Source organism: Chelonia mydas, chromosome 1, assembly GCF_015237465.2.
Source record: "Chelonia mydas isolate rCheMyd1 chromosome 1, rCheMyd1.pri.v2, whole genome shotgun sequence".
In the NCBI taxonomy this organism is placed as follows: Eukaryota; Metazoa; Chordata; order Testudines; family Cheloniidae; genus Chelonia; species Chelonia mydas.
The window spans coordinates 321053193-321081117 of record NC_057849.1 but is presented as its reverse complement, the minus strand read 5'-3'; the positions used below and the strand labels follow the sequence as shown (position 1 = coordinate 321081117).

At 43.4% G+C, this 27925-nt stretch overlaps 1 protein-coding gene across 2 annotated transcripts in view; it reads left to right on the top strand.

Moving 5' to 3' along the window:
• Positions 1-27925, top strand: part of CDHR3 (cadherin related family member 3) — a 70478-nt gene that overhangs the window by 26363 nt on the left and 16190 nt on the right. For both annotated transcript variants that reach the window (XM_043551707.1, XM_043551696.1), the window contains exons 7-16: positions 37-188; positions 3612-3801; positions 7331-7499; positions 9671-9770; positions 9918-10016; positions 13637-13863; positions 19263-19434; positions 21547-21791; positions 25135-25316; positions 26977-26990. In XM_043551707.1, coding sequence (XP_043407642.1) covers positions 37-188; positions 3612-3801; positions 7331-7499; positions 9671-9770; positions 9918-10016; positions 13637-13863; positions 19263-19434; positions 21547-21791; positions 25135-25316; positions 26977-26990 — 1550 coding nt within the window. The remainder of the gene's footprint in view (positions 1-36; positions 189-3611; positions 3802-7330; positions 7500-9670; positions 9771-9917; positions 10017-13636; positions 13864-19262; positions 19435-21546; positions 21792-25134; positions 25317-26976; positions 26991-27925) is intronic.

Below are 27925 nucleotides of genomic sequence, written 5' to 3'. Positions count from 1 at the left end.
TTATTTGCCTCTGTTGAACTTCTTTGTCTACTCTAGGAAAGAGAGAGTCTACAGGATTCCAGAGGAAAACAGCCCAGGAACTGTTGTTGCCAATATAACAGCTAAAGATCCAGATGATGATGAAGGGATTATCAGCAGACTTGTCTACAGCATCAGTCCACCTAATACGCATTTTGCCATAAATCCATGTAAGACAAACAAAAATACTATTTGTCCTTCAATCTATCTCTGCCTTTTGGTACAACGAAAGGAAACAATCTAGGTTAGAGAAACTCCTTTGGCTCCAGTTTTAAGTTACCTTATTTCCTTCTGTCGCTGCCCATATGAAGAAGCAGCATACTTTATATAGGGTTAACACATTCTTAGGGCAAGGTCCTTGCTCTGGCTGAGCTGTGCTCAACATGGAAGTGAAAAATCAGGGGGGGAAGGCAAAAGTGGCTTAAACTCATCTGATCCTGAGGGCTGTTCCCCCCGGCACCTCCAGAATAAATTAGTGGAGCCCCACCATTTTCTAATCTGTGTTGGCTGCAGAATTCCCCAAGGGGCTGTTGCGCTGGCTGGAGATTTTCAGGGCACACTCCAGCCACCTCTGGTCCTGCCTGCAACATGCGTACTTCGCCAGCAGTGGGCTGGGCGGGAGTGATGTAGATAGTGATGTAGCCTGGGTTTCCCCTAGGGAAGCGGTCTCCTCAGTTGCCTTCTTAGGGCAGTTTTATGCCTCTTTGAACCATGAGAGCAACACAACGTGGTCAGATCAGGGAGCTAAGGACCGGGACTTTAATGTTCTTCATGGTGCAGGCTGAATCCCCTCCCAGGATATGACCTACAGAAGCCCTGTAATTCAAATCCATTATTTCCCCCAGGTGAGACATCTCAGAAGACTTGAAGAGCTCATAACAGGAGAGAAACACTTCTGCCCCCTATTTTCCTTCTGCCCATGCACACCGGGTTCTCCTCAAGTCATTTACAGCTGCGTCAGTGAATGCTACCCTTCCGAGCTGGTAGCACTTTCAATCTGATTGGTGCAGTTGTAAATGACTACACAAAGCACAGGACAGAATAGAATCAGGCTCAGTGACTTTTTCTTCTTGCTAAATGCTTTGGATTCCCTATGCCTTTTGGGCTTAAAGCGCTACACTCCCCATTAGTACACTATGAAACACAGACAGCATATAAACACATTCTGTCACCCTCTTCTGGCTCTTTATCTATAGTAATACGTGGCTGACAAGTTATCCTGTTTGAACAGTGGCAGATGAAAGGGTATATAATCAAGAAGTGAATGAGTGAAGACAGAACTTGACACACTAGAGGTGGTTTTGGAATTAATTGATAAACTTAACAGTAACAAGTCATCGGGACCAGATGGCATTCACCCAAGAGTTCTGAAAGAACTCAAATGTGAAATTGCAGAACTATTAACTATGATTTGTAACCTGTCCTTTAAATCAGCTTCTGTACCCAGTGACTGGAAGATAGCTAATGTAACGCCAATATTTAAAAAGGGCTCTAGAGGTGATCCCAGCAATTACAGACCAGTAAGTCTAATGTCAGTACCAGGCAAATTAGTTGGAACAACAGTAAAAAATAAAATTGTCAGACACATGGAAGAACATAAATTGTTGGGCAAAAGTCAACATGGTTTCTGTAAAGGGAAATCATGTCTTACTAAGCTATTAGAGTTCTTTGAAGGGGTCAACAAACATGTGGACAAGGGGGATCCAGTGGACATAGAGTACTTAGATTTCCAGAAAGCCTTTGACAAGGTCCCTCACCAAAAGCTCTTACATAAATTAAGTTGTCATGGGATAAGAGGGAAGATCCTTTCATAGATTGAGAACTGGTTAAAAGACAGGGAACAAAGGGTAGAAATAAATCATAAATTTTCAGAATGGAGAAGGGTAACTAGTGGTGTTCCCCAAGGGTCAGTCCTAGGACCAATCCTATTCAACTTATTCATAAATGATCTGGAGAAAGGGGTAAACAGTGAGGTGGCAAAGTTTGCAGATGATACTAAACTGCTCAAGATAGTTAAGACCAAAGCAGACTGTGAAGAACTTCAAAAAGATCTCACAAAACTAAGTGACTGGGCAACAAAATGGCAAATGAAATTGAATGTGGATAAATATAAAGTAATGCACATTGGAAAAAATAACCACAACTATACATACAATATGATGGGGGCTAATTTAGCAACAGCTAATCAGGAAAGAGATCTTGGAGTCATCGTGGATAGTTCTTTGAAGACGTCCACGCAGTGTGCAGCGGCAGTCAAAAAAGCAAACAGGATGTTAGGAATCATTAAAAAAGGGATAGAGAATAAGACGGAGAATATCTTATTGCCCTTATATAAATCCATGGTATGCCCACATCTTGAATACTTTGTTTCAGAGTAGCAGCCGTGTTAGTCTGTATTCGCAAAAAGAAAAGGAGTACTAGTGGCACCTTAGAGACTAACCAATTTATTTGAGCATAAGCTTTCGTGAGCTATAGCTCACTTGAATACTGCATACAGATGTGGTCTCCTCATCTCAAAAAAGATATACTGGCATTAGAAAAGGTTCAGAGAAGAGCAATTACAATGATTAGGGGTTTGGAACGGGTCCCCTATGAGGAGAGATTAAAGAGGCTAGGACTTTTCAGCTTGGAAAAGAGGAGACTAAGTGGGGATATGATAGAGGTATATAAAATCATGAGTGGTGTGGAGAAAGTGAATAAGGAAAAGTTATTTACTTGTTTCCATAATATAAGAACTAGGAGCCACCAAATGAAATTAATGGGCAGCAGGTTTAAAACAAATAAAAGGAAGTTCTTCTTCACACAGCGCACAGTCAACCTGTGGAACTCCTTGCCCGAGGAGATTGTGAAGGCTAGGACTATAATAGGGTTTAAAAGAGAACTAGGTAAATTCATGGAGGTTAAGTCCATTAATGGCTATTAGCCAGGATGGGTGAAGAATGGTGTCCCTAGCCTCTGTATGTCAGAGGGTGGAGATGGATGGCAGGAGAGAAATCACTTGATCATTACCGGTTAGGCTCACTCCCTCTGGGGCACCTGGCATTGGCCATTGTTGGCAGACAGGATACTGGGCTGGATGGACCTTTGGTCTGACCCAGTATGGCCATTCTTATGTTCACCACATCATAGCTGAGAATGGTTCTTATTTATACGTAGATCTTTAGCTGCCTTGAGAGCACTAGAAAATGAAGTCCTGTCTTTAGCCACAGAGCAGGGACAGCATGAACATTAGCAGTGCACGCTTCCCAACACTACTCTGCCAATGTACCTCACCCCTGACTTACAAAGACCCCTACTAGGGGTGAGAGGGTAGGCCAGTCTCCATGCCTGGTCAGTTATTGGCTTCTCTGCTAAGGCTGTCAGCCATCATGGTATTTTTGTGCTGTGGACACTTATCTGCTAAGGGTTAGATAAAATGCATCAGTTTATTTCAGATCACTAAACAAACAGCTATGACATGGAGGTAGGGAAGGCTGTATATTTATCACCAGTTCCCTGAGCCATCAAGTCCTTAAGGAGAACAATACATTTAAATATGAATTCTTGTCATTTCCTTTCCAGTAGTATCTAACCTCTCATTCTTTTCCTCTTAGTCACTGGTGTGATTTACGTGGCTATGCGAATAGATCGAGATGCTGCTCCCCTACGTCTACATCCTAACATCTCGTTGGTCATTCGTGTGGAGGACAGTCCCAGTGGTGGGCAAACGAATCAAATAGAGATAACCGTCATTATTGAGGATCTTAATGACAACCCACCAGAATGTAGCTTGTACAACTTCAGGTACTAAGCCACTCACAGTGTCTCTCACCAATATGACGGGGCCAGTATGTGATGTAGGGCACCCTAGTTAGGCACCTAGATCCTGCATATGTGTGTTCAAATGGGCACTCCCTATTGGCTCCTACTGGTAAGTGCTGACTGTGCGTGCTAGATGCAGGGCTCAAACATCCTGTTGGCTCAGATTTGAAAATTGGGCCCAAAACATCTGTGCCAAATCAGGCGTTTATTTATCTCTCTCTCTCTCATTCAGATGCCAATCACCACAGCATTGAGGGGCCATAGACTGTATATAATTAAAAGTAGCATCATTTCTGTCCAGAACAGGGGCAGACTTTTCACCTCTCTCATTTCATGCTAATTTATTAAATGGGATCATTCTAAGCGGTTGACTTTCAGACTGTTCTGGCTGTTATTAATTTTAACCTTTGCTCTCTCCTTTCCCAACTCCCTTCCTTTGTCTGCTATCTTCATGTTCCTGGCCTGCAAACTCTTCAGGGCATAGACCACTCTGCCATAATACACAGTTGGTGTGCAGTGGCAAGCACTATCAATTACCATCAGTCCTGCTATTTTCTGCTGGACGACTGTCATTCATACTGTATGTGTGTGGTGAGGGGGGATAGGTGGGATTGTGACATGAAGGATTTAGAATCTTTCACAGTTCATGGGGCTGATCATGGTGTTATTCTATTTTTGTGCTGTTGTCAATAGAGCTGGGAGAAATTTTTCACACTGTTTATTTGCCCTCCCCTCCCCCCAAATGCAACTTTAGTCAACATGAAACTATTCACGAATTGGACAGGAGTTTTCCAGTTTTAATAAACAAAGAATGGAGGGAGGGGGAGAACTGGATTGACAAGGAGGCTTTGGCACCATTCACAAAACTGCTATAGGAGGAGGAAGCTCCCTTTTAATCTTTAGCCCAGTGATTAGGGTACTCATTGAGATATGGGACCGCGCCCCCCCCAGCCACTAAAATTTTTGATTTGCTGAAATTTTTCAGTTTGATACAAACTGCATTTTATTCCACAATTTTTCAGAACTACCAGGAAACCGAAAAGTCAGTTATTCACACAGCTCCAGTTGTAAGGCCCATTGGATGTATTTTTTGTCAAATCTTTTCAATTCACATTTAAAAGACCCAGTCCTGTAACCCGTCTATTTGTGAAACTCCAGAGAGGGTCAATGGAATCTGTGATTGAACAAGGACTACAGAGTTGGATCCCAGGGCCTGGTTCTGATCTCATGTCCAGTTTTATATCAGTCTAACTCAATTGACTTCAGAGGTGTCACTCTTGAATTAAATTGGTGTAACTGAGAGCAGAATTGAGCCCTAAGCACTTTGTTTTTAAAAAACTGCAGTACAGTTTTAATAAAAAAAAACAAAACAAAAAAAAACCCCCAAAACCGCCCCCAGAATCAGAGTGATAGGCAAGAAACTCACTTTAAACCAGTCACTTCTGATTAGATTGAACTCCTAGATATTTATTCATTCTTCAGGAAATGAGAGAAGAGCTCTCTAATTAAAGCATATTGAAAAAACCAGAATAGCATTAAGTGAGATGGGAAATCAGCCCAGCAAAATTAGTTTAGTGACAGGAAAGTGTTTCTCTCTAAATTGAGAAATTATTAAATTGATCTGAACAATTTACTTTAGGTTCCAAGGATGGCACAAAGCACCCAATTAGGAAGAAAGCCTGTCGTTATGAAGAATCTCCTTCTCCTGTGTTTTTAAACATCATGATCCTTAACCTGTAGCTCTTTGGGATATTTTTCATTGATTCTAAGGCCAGAAGGGACTCATTTGATCATCTAGTCCAACCTCCTACATAACACGGGCCATAGAACTTCCTTGAAATAATTCCTGTTTGAACTAGAGCAGGTCCTTTAGAAAAACATCCAATCTTGATTTTAAAATTGTCAGTGATGAAGAATACACCATGACCCTTGGTAAACTACTCTAATGGTTAATTACTTTGACTGTTAAAAAATTATACCTTATTTTCAGTCTGAATTTGTCTAACTTCAACTTCCAGCCATTGGATTGAAGAACCTATTATCAAATATTTTGTTCCCCATGTAGGTACTTACTTACCACGCCATCAAGTCATCCTTAACCTTCTCTTTGTTACCCTAAATAGATTGAGCTCCTAGCATTTATCACTGTAATGTTTTCTAATCTTTTTGTCATTCACATGTCTTTACTCTGCACCCTCCCCAATTTATCAACATTCTTCTTGAATTGTGGACACCAGAACTGGACACCATGTTCAGTAGTGGTCAAAGCAGTGCCAAATATGGAGGTTCACCCTATTCCTCGTCAAGATTCCCCTATTTGTGCATCCAAGGATCACATTAACTCTTTTAGCCATAGCATTACACTGGGAGCTCATGTTCAGTTATTATCTGCCATAACCCCAAAGTCTTTTTTCAAGGTCCCTGCTTCTCAGGATAGAACCCCACATCCTGTAAATAAATCCCCAGGAGTCTATGTCTCAGACAAAGCACAAGCTATTCCCAACTTGCCTGACATATACAAGGCTGCTCAAGGAGTATTGAGTGAAATGACTGGAGTGGTCATGATTCCACCCCATCCCTGCAAGCAACAAGGAAGTAGGGAGATGGAGGAGATACTGTGGGAAATAGAATCGCAGAAAGCTGCAAAATAATTCTGGATCGGGTTCTTGACACTGCATTATAATATGGGTATCAGAGCCTTTCATCAATAGAAGATGGGATTGTCAAGATGACAACCATTAGAACAGAACATCTGGAACTCATTCCAACTTTGTTTGTCTACTAGTCCATTCATGGAGGAAATAACTCTTCAGTTCTGCAAATCTAATGTGATGAATGAGAATTGCTTTGATTGAGGTATATCAGATTCAGCTGACAGATCATGGGTTATTGTAGGTAGTTTAGTTGGAAATATATCACACGCTGTTCAAAGATAAAGAATAAAAACTAATTTCAGTGTTTGAAAGTAACCTTATGCCTTCATAGGCCCTGATACAATGAATCACAAAAACATATACTTTAAACATGCAAGTAGTCTAATTGATTTTGGTCCCGCACCAACTTCAGTGGGACTACTCACATGAGTAAAATTAAGCATATACTTAAGTATTTTGTTCAGTGAAGAAAAACCCAGGCCAAGTATCAATTAAGGGGCAAATGAAGTAGCATGTCTCAGCATGTAGATAGAGTACTGAAATGCAGATTTTTAAAAGATACTCATTTGAAATTAGAGGTGGATTAAACTGAGATCCTGATGCTGGTTCCAAAGTTAAGGGGTGTTCCGAGCATTTGGTTTGGGTTCTGTCTAAGAGTTTTGGTTCAGCCCATTAGAGAGAGAAAGGGGTTAGCCACAAAATACAGATCAGATTCCAGTTCTGCTCCTAAAGTTTGGGGTGTTGGAATCTGGGATTTTGGTTTGAAAAGTATGTGGAAGTCAATATGCAGTACACTTCAAAAGCTGTTCAGAGGAATGTTGTAAAGAGGCATGATGGGAAACATTTCTTTTTGACAGACTTGAGATATCTGAAACAGCCACCCCTGGGACACTCTTCCTTGACCTACGAGATCACTGCCAGGATATAGATGTTGAACCACCAAATAATGAATTTAACTTCACTGGACTGTCCGGACTTGGAAGTAACAAATTTACACTGAATCCATCTGGCTCTGGAAAAATTGTGGTTAGTTAATTGTTTTGTTTTAGGAAGTCTCAATTAAGATGGCAGTTTCTTAAATCGAATTAAGGTATCTTCTAATACTCTACATTCATTATCCTTTCAGGAAAAATTGTTATTCACATTGGGCTAGGGTGAAGTCTATTGAAACTGTTGATGAAATGCACGCATGATTGTGTGTGTGTGTGCATGTGTGAGAATGTTCTTTATGGAGTCTAGAGATCATGATGCATACTTGCTCTTTATTCTAAAATCTGAAAGAATGGTTAAACTGGGGAAAAAAACCAAAGCCATAGACTTGTTTGAAATCTCCTTTCTAAGGAGTGTGGGGGCACATAGGAATGAGTTTCAAAGCACTATATTGACACTGATTGTTTAACACTGATATGGAAGTATAACACGAGCAACTAGGGGCAGGTCTCAGCAATTTAAACAGTGCCAGACTAATCCCAATTCACACAAGTGTTTGTAAAATACTATATGAGATCTTGGCTATTCAGAAGAAAGATTGACATACCACAGAAATCTCAAACTCAAAACCGCCTCTTGACTCCACTGATAAGAACTGTAGAGCTACCTGATCACTCTCGTTACAGTCTGCATGGTAACACCCATTGTTTCATGTTCTCTCTGTATATAAAATCTCCCCACTGTATTTTCCACTGCATGCATCCCATGAAGTGAGCTGTAGCTCACGAAAGCTTATACTCAAATACCTTTGTTAGTCTCTAAGGTGCCACAAGTCCTCCTTTTCTTTTTGCGGATACAGACTAACACGGCTGCTACTCTGAAACCTGTCAAGGTGGTCAGTTCATACAAATGCACGTTGGGATTTGCACTTGTTTATTTCACATGACAGAACAATGGATTCCTTGTGCTGATATCAGTCAGATCTGCAGTTACAAGAACTCTATCCCATTGCTTTGCATGTGTAATGTTGGTTGTTTTGTGGATAAAAACTGTGCAGATACACAAACCAGCAAGCACCTAGATATACCATTCAAAAGAGGAGAACATTGCAGAAGCATGATGGATGTTGATGTACAGCAAACTACTTCCTCATCTACAAGGCTAAGAAACATTTGCATGAAACACAGGAATTTATGGTCCTAATCTCCTCTGCTCACCCTGGCTGTATAATGTAACATGCCGGCTAAATGTGCCATTTCCCCTCCATTGGCTATTTCATAGAGGATAAGAGCCTACTACTGCTACCGGCTGAAGGAGTTACTATTTTAACTCAAATGGTAGAGACTTGAGCTTTAGTGCTGACAACCCCAGTATGGGTGCTACAAAGGATGGCACAATGCAAGAGACTGGGTTTTAATTCCCCATTTGGGCAACCACTTTGTAACAACTCTCCTCAGGGATTATCATCAGTGACTGAACCTGAGACCTTAAGCATAGGCCTACACCCCATGATCTAAAGCAGGGGTTCTCACCCTTTTTCTTTCTGAGGCTCCTCCAACATGCTATATAAACTCCATGGCCAACCTATGCCACAGCAACTGTTTTTCAGCATATCCAGTAGATTAAAAACCAGGGCCGGCATTAGCAAGCAGGGCAATTGCCTGGGGCCCTGCAAAGCTAAATTGCTTGGGCTTTGACTTCAGCCCTGCACAGCGGGGCTTGGGCTTTGGCTTTCTGCCCTGGGTCCCAGGGAGCCTAATGCCAGCCTTACTCTCTGGTTTATTTTGGAGGACCCCCTGACACTTGCTCATGGCCCCCCAGGAGGCCCCAGGCCCCTGGTTCAGAACCTCTGATCGAAGGGATCAACATTGTTAGGTGGTGGTGGTGGTGGTAGTAGTAGGCTTTTTTCCTCTTTATGGACCAACCATGAGATAAGGGACTTGTTACACTTAGCCAGCAGGTTACACACACTTTGAACTCAAAAGATAAAAAGATCAAGACTTTCAGCTACATATAACACAGGCCACCTACAACTTTAGCTAAAGGAGAATGAATCTTCTTGGCTGTAATGAAGTTAGGAATTACAGCTAGCCACCAGAGAGTGTATTCAGTCCTGTAATTTATTAATTGCTTGTATAATTCAAAGAGGGCAGTGATATATGCACTTAGCCAGCACGTTGACAGAACACTGGAAATCATCATTTGCTTGGTGTGTGCTGTGACTTTATGTAACAAGGTATCAATACAGTTTCCTTTTTTTAATCTAGTTGATTGGAGGTCTGGATTTCGAAAATCCAGATAATCTAGCAGTTGAGGAATATACTTTGACAGCTGTGGTGCAAGATATTGCCCAGCCTTACTATACTAGCAAGTATCCCTTTTATTCTTCTTTGAGATTTTTTTCCTATGCTGTTACTGCATAGAAAAAGGAATGTTATTCAAAATATGTTTATGTTCAACAGATGTTTTCATAGCCATACTTAACCATTAGTTAATCTTCCATTATATTTCCAGATAATATCTACATTTACATCAAAATAATTCCAGTGAATGAATTCTTCCCAGGCTTCAATAACCCATCATATGTATTCAATGTTTCAGAAATTACCAGAGGTACAGTAAGTAAAGGCTGTCCTACAGGTGTAAGGTTGTTACAGTGTAAAATAATCATCTTGGAGCAAAAATATATTAGTTTGTATTACAATAGTGCCTCAAAGCCCCAGCCAAGATCAGGACCCCACTGCACAACCTCAAAGTACAGGGTTTACATTGTAAATAGACAAAACAGGCAAAGGGTGGGAGAAAGGAAGTATTTTTATGTCCCCTTTAACAAACTGGGGAGAGAGATTAAGTGACTTGCCAAAGGTTACATAGCAATTCTGTGGTAGAACCAAGAACTGAATACACCTCTCTTGGGCAAGATCCTCACTCCCACTCTGGCCACTTTACACTATGTAAAAGAGCATAAATGGGTCCAAAAAGCCTTGGTTCAGCTAAGGGATGATTCCCCTGTCTCTGGCACTGTGAATGACAGCCATAAAGCTGCCTTCTGAGGACCCCTTGAAGCCTCTGTTGTAGTGGGTGTGTCACCATGCCCCTGAATCCCAGGGCAATACTTTAAGCATAAGACTATCCACTCCTGCCTAGTAGAGTAGTATATACAAGGAAACAGAGTTAGACTTGCACTCGCTTGGGGGTGGGGGAAAACGCATTTGTTGTGAGGAACCTACTTTTGCAATAGCAAAAATTTGCAGGTTAAACAATTTGGCAAAAACCTTTCAAGCATGAGTTTTTCCACTCATGCTGTCTGAGAAGCTTTTGCACATCTTTTACATGGCCTGCCTCAGCCTCCCCTGTGGCTGCCCACTGCCGTTTCCACTTCTCCCAGCTCCCCAGACCTTCCAGCTTGCTCTCTGCTCTAACAGCACCTTTTGTTCTGCCGTTATTCCTAAGCAACTTCTTTGCAGCGTTAGCAGTGTTTTCTTCCTCTGTGTAGGGTGCCTGCCACCTGTGTGTTTACAATGTCCCTTATCTGCAGCTGCATTTAACTCAAGCTTTTAAAATCTTTTTACTTGGAGTGTACGGTAATTGAGAGGAACAGACAGAATTCCATCAGGAATTTGGGGGATTTTTTGGAAGGAGGGGGTAAAAAATGGAAGTTACAGTCTTTTGCAGGCATTTTCACTGGGTTTAAAGGGCCAGGGTTTTTCTAGTTCACACAGCACAGTTTCATTAGCCAATCTGCACTGGCTGTGGAACTTTTCTATTATAACATGTCATTAAACCAAGCTTAAATTGGAGGCAGCAAAAACATAAAAGTGAAAACTCACCCCCAAAACAGAAGCGATAGTCTTTATTAAAATCCACTCTTCTACCACGCACTGTAGTAGTTCCCTCCCTCCCCACCACCATATTGAATTTTAAAAAATGGGACTGTGAAGCCTGATATTTTTTCTAACAGCATTGAGACACACATTACCCATCGGCTAAATATACAGTAAAGCAGAACGGTAACTCACCACCAGCGTACCCCCTCCTAGCTGAGCTTGTGCAGCAGGGTCTTCTCTTCTGGTGTCCCCTACTGACAGCTGCTCCAGGCTGGGAAGGAGTTGATGAGAGTCTGTGGGCTCTGACAGCCCTGTGCTGTTACACCTGTGAGAGTTGCCAAGCCTGGAGGGAGGAGCTAAAAGAGGAAAGAGTCTAGCTCACTAGTGGCTGACCAGAAGGAGATGTGGACCTCTCAAGGAAGGCCTGGTCTACTTCTCGTGACTCAGATCAGTTACAAGGAACAAAGCAAATTGAAAGGTCCCTATCTACCCTGCGAGGCGCTGGTATCTAGGAGGCTCTGGATAGGCCCTGGGTACTGGCCCTGGGTACCAGCCCAGGCTTCCTCCAGGCAGCTTCTAGGTTTTCTCTGGTCTCAACCAGGCCTTCCTTTAAGGGCCTAGCACAAGAGATCCATTCCTTCTCCTGGTCAGCCACTACTGAGCTGGGCTTTTCCTCTTTGACTCCTCCCTTCAGGCTTGACACCTCTGGCAGGTTTTAATGGGTGGGGCTGACTGAGCTCACAGGCTGTCATTAACCTCTTCCCAGCCAGGGAGGGGGTCAGATCATCTGAAGATGGCCACAACTGTAGGTAGACAAAAGACAATGCACAGAACCATCACTTGAAAAAAGTATGGCAGGCCTACAGCAAAATTGCAAGATATGACTGGGCCTGCAATACCTACCAAATGCTGACCTGCGTTCAGGGGGGAACATGTTGAGGCTGCTTCTGAAACTCTACAAGCTTTGTGTGGTTTGAAAGTACCCGTTTGAGCTCAGGGATGCTTTTCAAGCAAAACAGCAGAACAAAGGATGGTGTAATGGTAAGGCACTGGACTGGGACTTAGCAGATGTGGGTTCAATTCCTGTCTCCTCAGAAGAGGAGGACTTTCTGGTGGCTTGGCAGGCTAGTATTCCCTGGCAGTATGGCTTCTGCAGGAGCTAAAATGTCAAGTGGCTGATGGGAATCAAGGAGAGCAGAGACATAGCGTGGAGGCATAGGTCCCCATGTAGAGGGCCAGGGCCCTGATCTTCAGCTGTTTCCCCTAGATTCATGCAGCTATCAGGAATGCTTTGGTTTTGAGAGATCTGTTAGTTCCATGGTGTAGGGGTGAGGCTAGGCATCATACACTGCCTCTCTGTAGGCACAATATGGGGAAGCTTATGGAGTTTCCTGTCTTGCATGTGTTTCCCTCCTCCCACTTGTGTGATTCAGACCTTTGTAATGTAATCATTTAAATAAATCTCTGAAACACACGTGTGACTATAACCTCTGTGTCCATCACAGAGTTTTGCTGGATTCTGCAGAATGCTTATAGGAGTTAAACAAGTATTAATGTAAACCTTTAAATACTGTTGCTTTAAAAACCCTTTGCAAAACAGCACACATTTTTGGAGAAAATACAGATGTGGGCTATAACGGGATTCTGGGGATGGGGTAGTGCTGGCAGAAAGCATGCTGGCTGTCACACCAACTAGGAGCTAGCAATCTGCAGCAGGGCTGGAATTCACAGAGCCAGGAGGAGAAATAAATGAAATGCTAATGGCCTCAGTGACAACAGCTCCTCAACCTCCCCTCCCTGCTTCACTTTGGGCATTTAGCCTATAGTTCATAAGAAGCTGGTTATTTAAATATGCATTTAGGGTGAAATTAACTCCTACACAGAAGTCACTCTAGCATCACATATGAAAAATCATATATATAAACTGACAGCCAAAATATGGGAAACTTTTGGATTTCTTACCCCTCCTCTTTTGGGGGGAAGGGGGGGGGGAGCCAGGGGTTGGTTTAAAAAAAAAAAAGAAAAAACAAATATTGAGGGCTTGTTTATACTGAGAAGTTAATTCAGATTAAGGTAATGTATGAACTTCAAGCACAGCATCTATTCCTGATTAAGTCCTGGTGTGGACACACTCATACCAGAATAAGAATACCTTTGGAAATGGATTAAGCTAATTTGGAATAAGGGACTATTATTCTGGAATAACAACATCCACACCAGGAGTTAATCTGGAATGACTATTCTGGAATAACTACTTGTGTAGACAAGTCCTAAATTAGAGTTACAACAAAATCTGCCTACATCATTTGAACTAAGAAACTCACTTAGGAGGAGCCTTATAGTCTGTACATTTCATTTTGTATGTAATTTTTTTAAACGTTAAGATAACATGACTCTTCTTTTCAGCTGGATCCAGCATTGGAAAAGTGAGTGCAACAGACAAGGATTTACCGTTTACTGGAATCACATATTCCATTGTAGCTGGAGGAGGTACCCTTTCTTACACAAATATATTTTGGATCGACCCAAATGAAGGAAATCTGGAGATTATAGCTACACTAGACTATGAAACAACACAGAAGTACATTCTCACAGTGCAAGCTTCTGACGCAGAGAAGCTTGCTACAGTGTCCGTGAGTAAAACTATACTACTTTTGCAAATGTCACCCCCACCTGAGGCAAAATTTAGCCTATGTCCACGGTCATCCCAAGACCTATGCACCACTAGACTCCCACTGAAGTGATATTAAGGCTGTGGGCCAGCTCTCTACACAGAGCTGAATTTCACACAAAGGGAGGATACAGTGGGAGTGAGCAGGGAGTCCTGGCATTAAAAAACAAAACAAAACAAAAAACATATTTATTTGTTGTTTTTTCCTTTAAACACTTTCTTTTATCTGCCTGTTATTCATTCTTGATATTTTTGGTGGGCAGCGAGAGAGCTTTCTGTGTATCCACAAAGGCCGTAAAGTGCATGCCTACACTTACAGCAGCACGTTGAGTACAGATACTGCACACCCAGCTAGCACGGGTACAAATAGCTGTGTAGACAGTGAGGCACAGCTTCAGTGAGGGGAGTAGAGTGCCCAGCACTCCTGATATCTAGGCTATACACCCTACATGGCCAAGCAATGCCTCCCATGTCTACACTGCTATTTTTAGCAGCATAGTGTCCTGTTGTCTCCCCGCTGCAGGAGCCTTTCCCCACCACAGTGAAAGGCTGCAGCAGTGGGGAAAGGCTCCAGCAGTTTCCTGCTGCTAGCGCCTCTCTCTGCTATCTCCCACCTTCCAGAGCCATTCCTGGATGCAGTGAAAAACTCTGGCAGTGGGGAGCTGCTGGAGCCTTTCCTCACTGCTGGAGCTTTTCACTGCCACATGTGGCTACACAGCACAGTGACAAGTATGGATGCAGCCTGCCTTTCACTGTGGCTTATACCTTCATGTGTAGTACCTGTATTGTCAGGGCCATCCTTAGGATTTATTTCAGAGTAGCAGCCATGTTAGTCTGTATCCGTAAAAAGAAAAGAAGGACTTGTGGCACCTTAGAGACTAATAAATTTATTTGAGCATAAGCTTTCGTGAGCTACAGCTCACTTCACTACATGCATCCAATGAAGTGAACTGTAGCTCATGAAAGCTTATGCTCAAATAAATTTATTAGTCTCTAAGGTGCCACAAGTCCTCCTTTTCTTCTTAGGATTTATGGGACCCTACACAGTATTAAACTGGTGTCCCTATGCCCAATGGCAGCCTGAGCTTGCAGCCCAGCGGTGGGAGGTGGGGGCGGGACGAGACAGCAAAGGATAACAAGACGCCCGGCCTGCTTCACGGTGGCGGGGAATCACAGTTCCCCACAGAGACCCCCGTACCCTCTCCCTCACGCAGGATGGACATGCAGAAGGTACCTAATTAAAAGCGCTAAATTTGGGAATAAAAAATGTCAGTCACAGGTTTTTTGATAGGCCCTGAAGTTTGTCAGACATTTATTTGCAAAAACTTTGTAGTAAGGGCGAGTCAGCTGTCTTGCTGAATACAACATTAATTATTATGGAATACATGATGCAGCTCTTCTCCGTTTTACATTTTCTTAATCAGTATTTCTAAGCTGATTTTATATTTTAAATGTACTCTTAAGCCTTCAGAGTAACAGCCATGTTAGTCTGTATTCGCAAAAAGAAAAGGAGTACTTGTGGCACCTTAGAGACTAACCAATTTATTTGAGCATGAGCTCCGATGAAGTGAGCTGTAGCTCATGAAAGCTCATGCTCAAATAAATTGGTTAGTCTCTAAGGTGCCACAAGTACTCCTTTTCTTAAGCCTTCGTAAAGTAATCGTTCTAGATTACTACATATTTAACTCACTGAAACAAAGACATTATTTTAAATTAATCAGTCACAAAGGTTTAGGGTGTTCATAACAATGTTCATTGCTTTTAGAAAAAGGGAACACTAATTTACTTTGTGTGATCTCCATAACAATAGACAATGTTTATGAAATGTCACCAACTTTTTTTTTTTAAAAAAAGAAAAGGAGGACTTGTGGCACCTTAGAGACTAACCAATTTATTTGAGCATGAGCTTTCGTGAGCTACAGCTCACTTCATCGGGTTAGTCTCTAAGGTGCCACAAGTCCTCCTTTTCTTTTTGCGAATACAGACTAACACGGCTGTTACTCTGAAACCTTTTTTTTTTTTTTTTAAAGTTTCCAAAGATTTTAGGCATAACAAAGGATTTTATATCTTACTAAGGTTTTGTTGGAGGGTTCTCTTAAAACTTGTTCATCAGATAGTCAGAAGTAAAGAAAATTGGACAAAGAGCTTCCCTATCTGGAAGGAAAGGGGTGTTCTCCCTTTAAGGGCTCTCTTCAATTGGAGGGGGCAGGTGTGAAGGGAGAAAGGGAAGGACAGAGACTTTCCAAGCAAGTTTTTTTTACTTTAGTAATTAAAATGTGTATTTTAGATAAGGGTGGTCTTTTGAAGGATTTATTTAAAAAAACTATATGTCTGAAGATCCAAGCGTTGAAGGCTAAAGATGATTGTGCATCTAAAAATCTATGCAAGGATTTTTTAGAGATGTGATTTTATAATCTTCACCAACTCACTAATGAAATATTTTTAAAGCAAATTTTAAACTAAAGTCCTGTAGACTGACATGTTCTGACTAAATATTACAGTAATGCACAACTGTTTTTGTCAGTAAATTCAGAAACTGGCAGTACATACCTGGGGTTTGGCAAATGCCTGTTAAATGGCTTCATTACCCCTTGAATGGCTCTTTAACAGTTTCAGCGTTGTGCTAATAGGTCTGGCAGGCTGGAGGCTTTTTCACTTTTAAATACTAAAAAGAAAAGGAGTACTTGTGGCACCTTAGCGACTAACCACTTTATTTGAGCATAAGCTTTCGTGAGCTACAGCTCACTTCATCGGATGCATACTGTGGAAAGTGTAGAAGATCTTTTTATACACACAAAGCATGAAAAAATGGGTGTTTACCACTACAAAAGGTTTTCTCTCCCCCCCCCACTCTCCTGCTGGTAATAGCTTATCTAAAGCGATCACTCTCCTTACGATGAAGTGAGCTGTAGCTCACGAAAGCTCATGCTCAAATAAATTGGTTAGTCTCTAAGGTGCCACAAGTACTCCTTTTCTTTCTCCTTACGATATGTATGATAATCAAGTTGGGCCATTTCCAGCACAAATCCAGGTTTTCTTTCCCCCCCCACAAACCCACTCTCCTGTTGGTAATAGCTTATCTAAAGTGATCACTCTCCTTACAATGTGTATGATAATCAAGGTGGGCCATTTCCAGCACAAATCCAGGGTTTAAACAAGAACGTGGGGCGGGGGGGAACAAGGGGAAATAGGCTTGAATAGAGACTGGGAGTGTCTAAGTCATTATGCAAGGTAACCTAAGTTAATTGTATCCAATTTGCAAATGAATTCCAATTCAACAGTCCCTCCCTGGAGTTTGGTTTTGAAGTTTTTTTGTTGTAATATCGCAACTTTCATGTCTGTAATGGCGTGACCAGAGAGATTGAAGTGTTCTCCGACTGGTTTATGAATGTTATAATTCTTGACATCTGATTTGTGTCCATTTATTCTTTTACGTAGAGACTGTCCAGTTTGACCAATGTACATGGCAGAGGGGCATTGCTGGCACATGATGGCATATATCACATTGGTGGATGTGCAGGTGAATGAGCCTCTGATAGTGTGGCTGATGTTATTAGGCCCTGTGATGGTGTCCCCTGAATAGATATGTGGGCACAGTTGGCAACGGGCTTTGTTGCAAGGATAGGTTCCTGGGTTAGTGGTTCTGTTGTGTGGTATGTGGTTGCTGGTGAGTATTTGCTTCAGGTTGGGGGGCTGTCTGTAGGCAAGGACTGGCCTGTCTCCCAAGATTTGTGAGAGTGTTGGGTCATCCTTCAGGATAGGTTATAGATCCTTAATAATGCGTTGGAGGGGTTTTAGTTGGGGGCTGAAGGTGACGGCTAGTGGCGTTCTGTTATTTTCTTTGTTAGGCCTGTCCTGTAGTAGGCGACTTCTGGGAACTCTTCTGGCTCTATCAATCTAGGGTGGGGTGGGGGGAGAGAAAACCTTTTGTAGTGGTAAACACCCATTTTTTCATGCTTTGTGTGTATAAAAGATCTTCTATACTTTCCATAGTATGCATCCGATGAAGTGACCTGTAGCTCACGAAAGCTTATGCTCAAATAAATTGGTTAGTCTCTAAGGTGCCACAAGTACTCCTTTTCTTTTTGCAAATACAGACTAACACGGCTGTTACTCTGAAACCTTTTAAATACTAGATCCCCTCCCGAGGAAGACTCACTGGGCTGCAGCAGCCAGCTGTGGGAGCCTGCAGAAAGAGTCAGAACAGGGATAGGAAAGCCAGGGGGGTGGCACAAAGATCCAGTGGTGCCCCAAATTTTCAGGTGCCTTACGCAGCTGCGTATGTTGTGTATGCCTAAGGATGGCCCTGTGTACTGTACACACCGCTTTAAGTGTAGACATAAGCTTACATTCACTCCTTATATGTTTCAGAGAACACCAAACTTCTGTGCATATAAACTCTTTCCTTCAGTGGTTAACATCTCTCTTTACCCCATTTTTGCATTACATTTGATTTTGCTATTCAAAAAAATTGTATCATCTCCAAGAATTTAGACCCAATTTTCCATTCCAGCCAATAACTGCTTGGTGAAGGAACAAGGGGGGTTGGGGGGAGAATGCTTACCTTCTCACTGCCCCTCATCTCCACAAGGGGAAGGGTTGATCTACATGAGAAGGGCTCCCTTCATGCATGGAACAGTCACAGAATCATAGAAGATTAGGGTTGGAAGAGACCTCAGGAAGGGAGGGCCAGCACGTCCCTTGGCCCGTGCTGCTTCCCGCAGCCCCCATTGGCCTGGAGCGGCGAACTGCGGCCAGTGGGAGCCGCGATCGGCTGAACCTGCAGACGCGGCAGGTAAACAAACCAGTCCGGCCTGCCAGGGGCTTTCCCTGAACAAGCGATGGACCAGCTTTGAGAACCACTGATCTAGTCCAACCCCCTGCTCAAAGCAGGACCAACCCCAACTAAATCATCCCAGCCAGGGCTTTGTCAAACCAGGCCTTAAAACCTCAGTCACTGAATTATTATTAAATGTCAGGAAGCTTAATTAACATTTGTGAAGCACTTTGAGAACCTTGACTGGCTAGATCTAATAAGTATTATTTTCCATTCTGACTATGACATACTTTAGGCAATTCAAAAAAATCAAAAGTCCCACATAAAAGAAAGTTCAGTGTTAGAACATAATTGCCTTAATGAATCTGAGTTCTAAAGAAACATCGGTCACAACATGAGTTCATAATCTCTTGAACTTTAACATGTCCAAGGCAAAAACTAAATTAATGGACCTTCCCTGCCACTCTTGTTTAACTACTGTCAATAAAAAGAATGAAGAACAAATCCTACCAGCTACTAGAGCTGGTAATATTCTGGCACAGCATACTGGAAGAATCTCACCTGATCAGCTGGCTCTCTTTCAGGTAACCATCAATGTTCTTGAAGTAAATGATGAAAAACCAGTTTGTTCAGCCAATACCTATTCATTGGCAATCCCGGTAGACCTAGCTGTTGGGACCAACATTGAGGGTTTCAGGATAGAGTGTGTTGATCGCGATTCTAGTCCCAGATCTTTCCGGTACTTCATTAATTCAGGTACTGCACTTGTTTGACTCTTGAATGTCATTGTTACATGCCTGGTGCATGGGGAAAATGCTTGGATATAGACAGTCCATTTGATTTTGTGAACAAAAAAGTCTAGTACATGTTACATGCTAATGCTGATATTGGCTAGGGTTTAATAAGATGGTGATAGACAGGCACTTTAGAAATAACTTAAAGATTAGCTAGTGAGAGCTTCCATTTAAATTAATGGCAAAACTCACATTGACTCACTGGAGCCAGCCAGACTGCTACTCCTCTTGTACACTTTCAGTTATAACAGGTACACTGGAAAAACCCCAGTGGACTTAATGAAGTTCCAGTATTTCAGATTTCTATCAGTGTAACAGAGTGGAATTTGGGGCACTGCTCCAAACTGCTCGACAAAACTTGTGTCCTAACTCCATGCTGTACTCATTAAAATCCCTTTATAAGAACGTGTGCTTGGACACAAAAATCAATTATAAGCCAGTGCTGAGACATTTGGTGTTGCCTCATTTCACAAAAAGGGAGCCATTTGAACTTAGGAAAAACTTCTGCTTTTGAGGCAGTAGCTGAGAATGGGGTAATGATTAAACAGGTGATGCAGACAAATATCTTAAAGCAGAGAGGGTGAGAGCCTCACCCCCACTCCAGTCCCTTTATACAACATAAAAGGCTCAGAGTAGCATAAAGGGGCTCTAAAAGCCCTGGTCCTGGCCATGGGAGGGGTCTCCTGGTGCAGGCTCTGAGGAAAGAATGGTAAGGCTATCTTCTGAGGACAAAGCCTTGTATAGGGGACATGCAGGGGATGAAGCTGGGAGCGAAAGAGGCATGTCAATTGGTGGGTCTCCACAGATACAAGGCAGTGCTGAGACCCATAGTGCAGCCATAGGGATACTGCTTAAGGCCTGGGCTACACTAGAAAATTAGATCAGCAGAACTACGTCACTCAGGAGGGTGAAAAATCCACAAACCTGAGTGGCGTAGTTAAGACAACCTATGTCCCCATGTAGACAGCGCTAAGCCGGTGGAAGAATTCCACCTCTCGGGGAAGTGGATTAGCTATGCTGATGGAAGAATCCCTCCCATCAGTGTAGGTAGTGTCTACGCTGAAGCGCTACAGTGGTGCAGTTGTGCTGTTGTAATGTTTTAAGTGTAGACAAGCCCTAAATTAAGCCGGTGACCCAGAACAGCCCAGGATTGGGAGGGCACAAAAAGATGTCTTAAAGCCACCTCAGGAAGTCATCTAGTCCAACACCCTGCTCAGAGCAGGACCAACCCCATCTAAATCATCCCATTGTCAAGCTGGGCCTTAAAAACCTCTAAGGATGGAGATTCCACCACCTCCATAGGCAACCAATTCCAGTGCTTCACCACTCTCCTAGTGAAATAGTTTTTCCTAATATCCAACCTAGACCTCCCTCACTGCAACTTGAGACCATTACTCCTTGTTCTGTCATCTGCTACCCCTGAGAACAGCCTAGCTCCATCCTCTTTGGAAACCCCCTTTCAGGTAGTTGAAGGCTGCTATCAAATCCTCCCCTGCCCCTCACTCTTCTCTTCTGCAGACTAAATAAGCCCAGTTCCCTTAGCCTCTCCTCATAAGTCATGTGCCCTAGCTCCCTAATCATTTTCATTGCCCTCTGCTGGACTCTCTCCAATTTGTCCACATCCTTTCTGTAGTGGGGGGCCCAAAACTGGACGCAGTACTTCAGATGTGGCCTCCCCAGCGCCGAATAGAGGGGAATAATCACTTCCCTCGATCTTCTGGCAGTACTCCTACTAATGCAGCCAAACATGCCATTAGCCTTCTTGGTTACAAGGGCACACCGTTGACTCCTATCCAGCTTCTCATCCACTGTAATCCCCAGGTCCTTTTCTGCAGAACTGCCACTTAGCCAGTTGGTCCCCAGCCTGTAGGGGTGCATGGGATTCTTCCTTCCTAAGTGCAGGACTCTGCATTTGTCCTTGTTGAACCTCATCAGATTTCTTTTGGCCCAATCCTCCAATTTGTCTAGGTCACTCTGGACCCTACCCCTACCCTCCAGCATATCTACCTCTCCTCCCAGTTTAGTGTCATCCGCGAACTTAGTTTTATGTGGATTTTTTTGCTTCTACTTTTAGGTAATGTGAATAATCATTTCACTTTTTCACCAAGTGCTGGCTCCAACATCTCTCAGTTGATTCTTGCATCTAGATTTGACTATGACAGTGGTTTGGATAGAATCTGGGATTACAGACTGCGCGTCTATATAACAGATGACAATTTGCTGTCAAGTTCGAACAGAGCTACAGCCCTCATTGAAACTGGGACAGTGACATTAAGTATCAAAGTTATCCCAAACCCAACTACTACCATCACTACTACAGTAAGTTCACTGAAATTCTGAATCTTCAACTTAATTCTGTGGCTGTTGCATGGGGGATCTGTGTGGGACAATTAAAACAACGGAGGGTAAGTGCACTCAAAAGGACACAAGAATTACTGTGGGCCCAATCCTAGGCAAGGGTAAGCGTCTTCCACTTACAGTGAAGTCAGTGGGAGACAGGGAGCTCAGTGTCTTGCAGGATTGGACCCATATACAAACCCATAATGTTTATTTTTTATTTAACTTTCTACAACAAAAAAGGCACCTACCCAAAGGTCCAGGTACCCTGCCATCACCTAAGATCATAGCCAATACAAGAAAGCATCCCAAAGCCTATCCCCTTGTCAAAATATCAAGCCATAATAAAATAATTGATTAAAAATACCCCATTCTGCAACATACTCTACATGCCATCCCCTCTAACTCCCACTCCCCCTGAAAGCCTGAGAAAACAGATGGGCCCTGCCTGAGCCATGGAGCCTACCATGGGGAGACTGTTAGAGCAGACAATTGAGAAGTTATAGACGTTGGCAGCTGCATTGATAAGGAGAGAGCAGGAGTTAACCTTTGCCTGGGATATTAACGTTTCTTCATGCATTTCTCAGAGACTGGTTTTTGGTTCCTAGCTATACACTGCTTTGGCTGACTCACACATCTGTATGTTTCTCTAATGATGGAATACAGATTAATCTTTGTGTGTGAAGATCAAAAAAAGGTAGCACAAAACTAGCTTTCAAACAGCCAGAAGGGATATTTCTCCATCACTTGGGTCACCCAAATATTACACCCAGTGACTGTCTACACCTCTCGCATATGCCACTCACCCTCATCCAATGTTTCTTCTGTTTCAAACACACAAATTTGCAAAGAAACGCTAAGTCTGGGATGGAGCCTTTGGTCAATGCCCTAAATATGCAATGGGAGTTTAGCCACTGGGCCCATGGGGCCCAGGCCAACTGGGGGGCCCTGGCTTCAGCCACCTGGCGGGTGGGGCGGGGGAAGCCCCGCCCAGCATCCCCAACCCCATCCCTGACAGAAGCTACAGGATAGGGGAAGCCCACCCCCAGGTCCTCAGACTGCATCCCTGTTAGAAGCTGCGGGACAGGGGAAACCCCACAGCACCCCCCCACACCTTGACCCTGTCCCTGGCAGAAGCCGCGGGATGGGGGAAAACCCCGCAGTGCCCCACCCCCATCCTGGCAGAAGCCAGGGACCGGGGAAGCCCCCTCAGTACCCTGACCCCATCTCTGGAAGAAGCTACGGGACGGCAGGGGGAGCACCTGTGCCTGATCCCGCTCTCCGGCAGAAACACCAGGCAAGAGAAGCCCCAGCACCCTGACCCTGTTCCCCCCCAGAAGCGTGGGAGGTGGTAGGGGAAGCCCCAGCACCCAGACCCCTACTGTGGCCCTGGGAGCTCTCATTCCCTGCTGCAGCCTGGGGCTGTGTCACAGGGACAGAGCTTCTCCTGTCTTGAGGCCGCCGTGGGGGCAGGGCAGAAAAGAGCAAACGGGTTGTGGGACTGGTGGAATGGGGGGGGACCTTGGGTGGAACAGGGGTGTGGTCCCAGGGAAGGGGCAAAAAAGTGTGGGGCTGTGGGTGGGGCTGCAGACAGAAGGGGTGCCTAGGGGCCCCCCCACTTACTTTGGCCCAGGGAAACCTTAATCCACCTTTGTATATATGGGATCGTCCATAGCTGAGCCACCTCAGGAAGAACTGTGGTTCAGAGTCACAATTCTTTCCCTGTCTCCATCACTTCCCTCAGAGGGAGGCAATTTGTGCCAGCACTTTACCAGATGCAGTTTGCTTCTGTCATCCTGTGCCATGTCAGCTCTACTGGCTGGTGTTTTAAAAAAGAGGGGTGTGCAGCCATGGGTCTCCCCCATTCTTCACCCCTCTCTGCCCCCCTGCTTGCTGGCATCAGTCCCTACTCTCCCCAGCGCACCTGAACCAAGATGTGGGCAGGTTACAGAGGGTGGACGAGGGAGTGGAATCTTACATGCTGTGCCCTTAGTAAACCCACAGATGAACCAGGTAGACACAGGCCTGGATCAGAAACCCAGAATCTCACACATGGAATGTTTGACATCACAAGAGCTTTGCTTTGAAAATGCTTGGATCCAAACTTCCTAACTGACTCCTATCTCTAGTAATATACAAAAATACCCTGTAGTGAATGAGTTAAGATTTCCACACCCACCAAACTAAAGAAATCAGATGTTAAACTGCCTACCGGTACTTACTCTCTACCCCTTCTCCCACAGCCACACACTTTACTATTACCACAAACTACCACGCACCACAGATCACCTATCACAACCCCAATTCTGCTTCCCTCAAGCTACTAGCCTCGCAGCAACAAGGAATAGCCAGAAACCCTGATGAATTTAGTGCAGAGACCAATCAAAAATTTAATGAAAACTATATAGGAAACTCAAAGGCAATGAAAATGAATAGTGTAAAATTTCACACAGAAAGGACTCCACAGTAGAGAAAAAACAATAATTTATGCTCCATGTTATGCCCGTTTCAAAATACAACCTTAACAATGGATCTGTTAACTCCTTAATAATGGGCCAAATCAAAACTCTGTTTCTGAATACCTCTCATTTGGGGGGACCTCTGATATAGCTCACAACTTTGTGTTTAGGCTTTTTTCTAGAGCCAAGGAAGGTCACATGAGAATTTGGGGTTTCACCTATTTTTATGTAATGTATTGTAACAGTATTCCTACTACATTGGCATTGAACTGCATACAATGGTAGTGCTTTAAAACTTTCCAGTTTTGCCTTAGATAACTAGAAACTATTACCTCAACACTGGGCAGCATTTCCTGTACTTCCATATACTAAGATAGTGAGGTAGAAAGTTCTCATTGTCTAAGGGTATATCTTCACTGCAGTCGGGAGACGGGATTGCAGCATGGTTAAACATACCTGAGCTAGCTTTGATCTAGCTAGATCAAACCTAGCTCAAGTAACAATCTCAGTGGAGGGGGCAGCAGTCCAAGATGGGCTACCTTCTTGAGTACCACCCCGCCCAGGACTCCGGGTACATATTTAAATGGCTAGGGGCTGTGCCACCATCCCTGCTGCTGCAGCCACACTGATATTGTTACTCAAGCTAGCTTCAAGGTTAGCTAGGATATGCCTACACATGCTGCAGTCACACCTCCTGAGTGCAGTGTAGACATACCCTAAGGCAATCCAAAGTTTTTAAACACACGTATGCATGTTTTACTATAAAATACAGGAGCACAATCAGAAACATACTTTCTACACTAGTTGTTAACAAAATTCAGTTTGCAGCATTTAAGAACCTTTTCTATTTTATTTTTTTTTCAAAGCCTGCCATTACGCTTCTGATCAGAACAGAAAATGTTTATTCTGAATCAGCTTGGTATGTGCCGTTCCTCATTTCTGTTGGCAGCATGTTACTGCTTGGACTGCTTGGATACCTATCCTTCCTGCTGGCAAAATATATCCGTACCTACTGTCCACCAAAACCCAAAGCAAATAAAAGAGCACTGTAAGTAACCAAAAAAAGAACATAAACACTAGTTTCCTTGAGAAATAGTGAGTTTGTTATAACTATTGAGAAATACCCACTACTTATAAAGACAACTTGAAACTCTGAGAGTTAATGGAATTTATACTTTGAATATTTTAGAGCAATATGTCATTTGCTGTAATAAACTTTAATAGTTGTTGGAATAAGATGTTGATTCTTTAAAGAGATAGTCAAATCAAAATGACATAGAAACTCTTGGTGGATTTACTGATACTTTAGCAAATGCTTTAGCTGAACATCACTAGCAGAAATAATAATAATTGTAATTACTAAATATTTATTGTTACCACCAGAAGTCCCAATCAGGATTATGGCCCAATTGTGCTCAAATCTTTCAGAATGAGAGATAACTTAGGCTATGTTTTAGTCATGGGTACTTTTAGTAAAAGTCACGGACAGGTCATGGGCAGTAAACAAAAATTTACGGCCCGTGACCTGTCTGTGACTTGTACTATTACCCAAAACTAAAACTTGGCCTGGGGCCTGTGGGTGCTTGGGGTGGGGGGGGAGTCTGGGGGTGCTGCGGGTACTGGCCTGGGACCTGTGCTGGTGCTGGGGGAGAGGTGGGGAGTTGGCAGTTGGCAGGGCCGATAGGCTCCCTACCTGGCTCCCCGTGTCCCTGCAGCTCCTAGAGGCCAGGGAGGCTCCGCGCACTACCCCTGCCGAGCTTTGGATCTGTAGCTCCCATTGGCCGGGAACTGCAACCAATGGGAACTGCGGGGGGTGGTGCCTGCAAGCAGGGACAGCGCGCAGAGCCCCCTGGCCCTTCCGCCTTGGTCAGGAGTTGCAGGGTCATCCCGGTTGTTTCCAGGGAGCCTCCCCCACCAGATAAGCACCTCCCCACATCCCAATCTCCTGCCCCAGCCCTGAGGCCCCCTCCCACACTACTGCTGCTGCTGGCCCAGGGGTTGCCCCAGTAGCTCCTCAGACAGCTGCATCGGCTGCTGCAAAAGTCACGAAGGTCATGGAAAGTCACGCAATACATGACTTCCATGACCGACCTGCAGCCTTAGAGATAACATATGAACTGCAAGATATTGTTATTATTCTAGAGGTGTATGCAAGGAGTTTAGCAATTTGTGGTAGAAATGACAAATGGATACAGTGGCATATAATATGGCTATTGTTATTATTTATTAATTGGTGACAATGATTCGTCGAGACTCATGATCTCCTGTTAAAAAGCAATCTTGATATTTTCAAGTCACATTTTAAACCTTTCAGATATTTTAAAAGATATTACCTCAGCCCTAGTATTGGATGGGGAGTGTAGTTTTTTTAAAGTATAATTTTGGGGGGTTGTATAACTCCACCATGCTGTTACTGATAAGATTAAAAAATATATATACAGCCATTCTTTTGGGAGTCGCAAAAAACAATATTCAGGGCTGTTTTACTGCTTCTGGTAGCTCAATAGCAGTAGTTAATAATGCTGAGGCGCAGCAGAACAAACATGCCCAAACTAAACAAACCGAAAAAGGTCAAACACAAGAAAATATCCTGTTTGCCAAATCAAAAAAGAACAGGATTTCTTAGGGCTAGAACTGGAACATGATATTTTTGTAGGCATAGGTATTGCATATTTTACTATATTGATGACTTTATGTTTTTATTATAGGAAAACCACACCAGGTATGTATCTTTTTTTAATGCTTTCATTACTTCTTAAGAACAAGCGCACCACTTATTAAGCTGCATCTCCACTAGCAGCGAGGGGTGTAATTCCCAGCTCCTGTACACATACGCTAGCTCTCATCTGAGTTAGCATGCTAAAAGTAGTACTGTAGCTGTAGTAACATGGACAGTGGCAGCAGTGGCATGGGCTTGCTGTGCTGGGAGTGTATTCCCGGGGATCAGCTGGGTTTGTACTTTGTACCTCTGGTAGCTTGTGGTGCTACTGCTGTTGCCCATGCTATCATGGCTATGCAACTATTTTTAGCATGCTAGTTCAGATGAGAGCTAGCACTAGTATGTGTATGCAAGCTGGGAATCACACCCCGAGCTTGTAGGGTAGACGTAGCCTTAGTCAGAGAAATTTGTAATTCCATTTTCAGATAAATAATCCATGTACTGACCTATGTATTGAGCTCAATACAGGGATAACTGGGTAAAATTATATGGCCTGTGCCAATACAAGTCACAATAGATGGTCTAATGGTCCCTTCTGGTCTTAAAAATCTATGAAAATGTTGAGTAAAGAACAAGCCTGGTGTAGCCTAGTGCTCTGGCATGGTGGGGCAGGAATTTATTAATTATTTTCCAACCAGCCTTACCAGCACTCTACATTAGTTCAATCTCCTAAATACAGTTGGAGCTGACTCAGCAACAACCAGCTTTTGGACACTGCACACACAACCAAGCCATCCCAATTTGGAAGCCATGATTCTCACCTATAACAAGTTTCAGAGTAGCAGCCGTGTTAGTCTGCATCCGCAAAAAGAAAAGGAGGACTTGTGGCACCTTAGAGACTAACAAATTTATTTGAGCATAAGCTTTCGTGAGCTACAGCTCACTTCATTGGGGACATCCGATGAAGTGAGCTGTAGCTCACGAAAGCTTATGCTCAA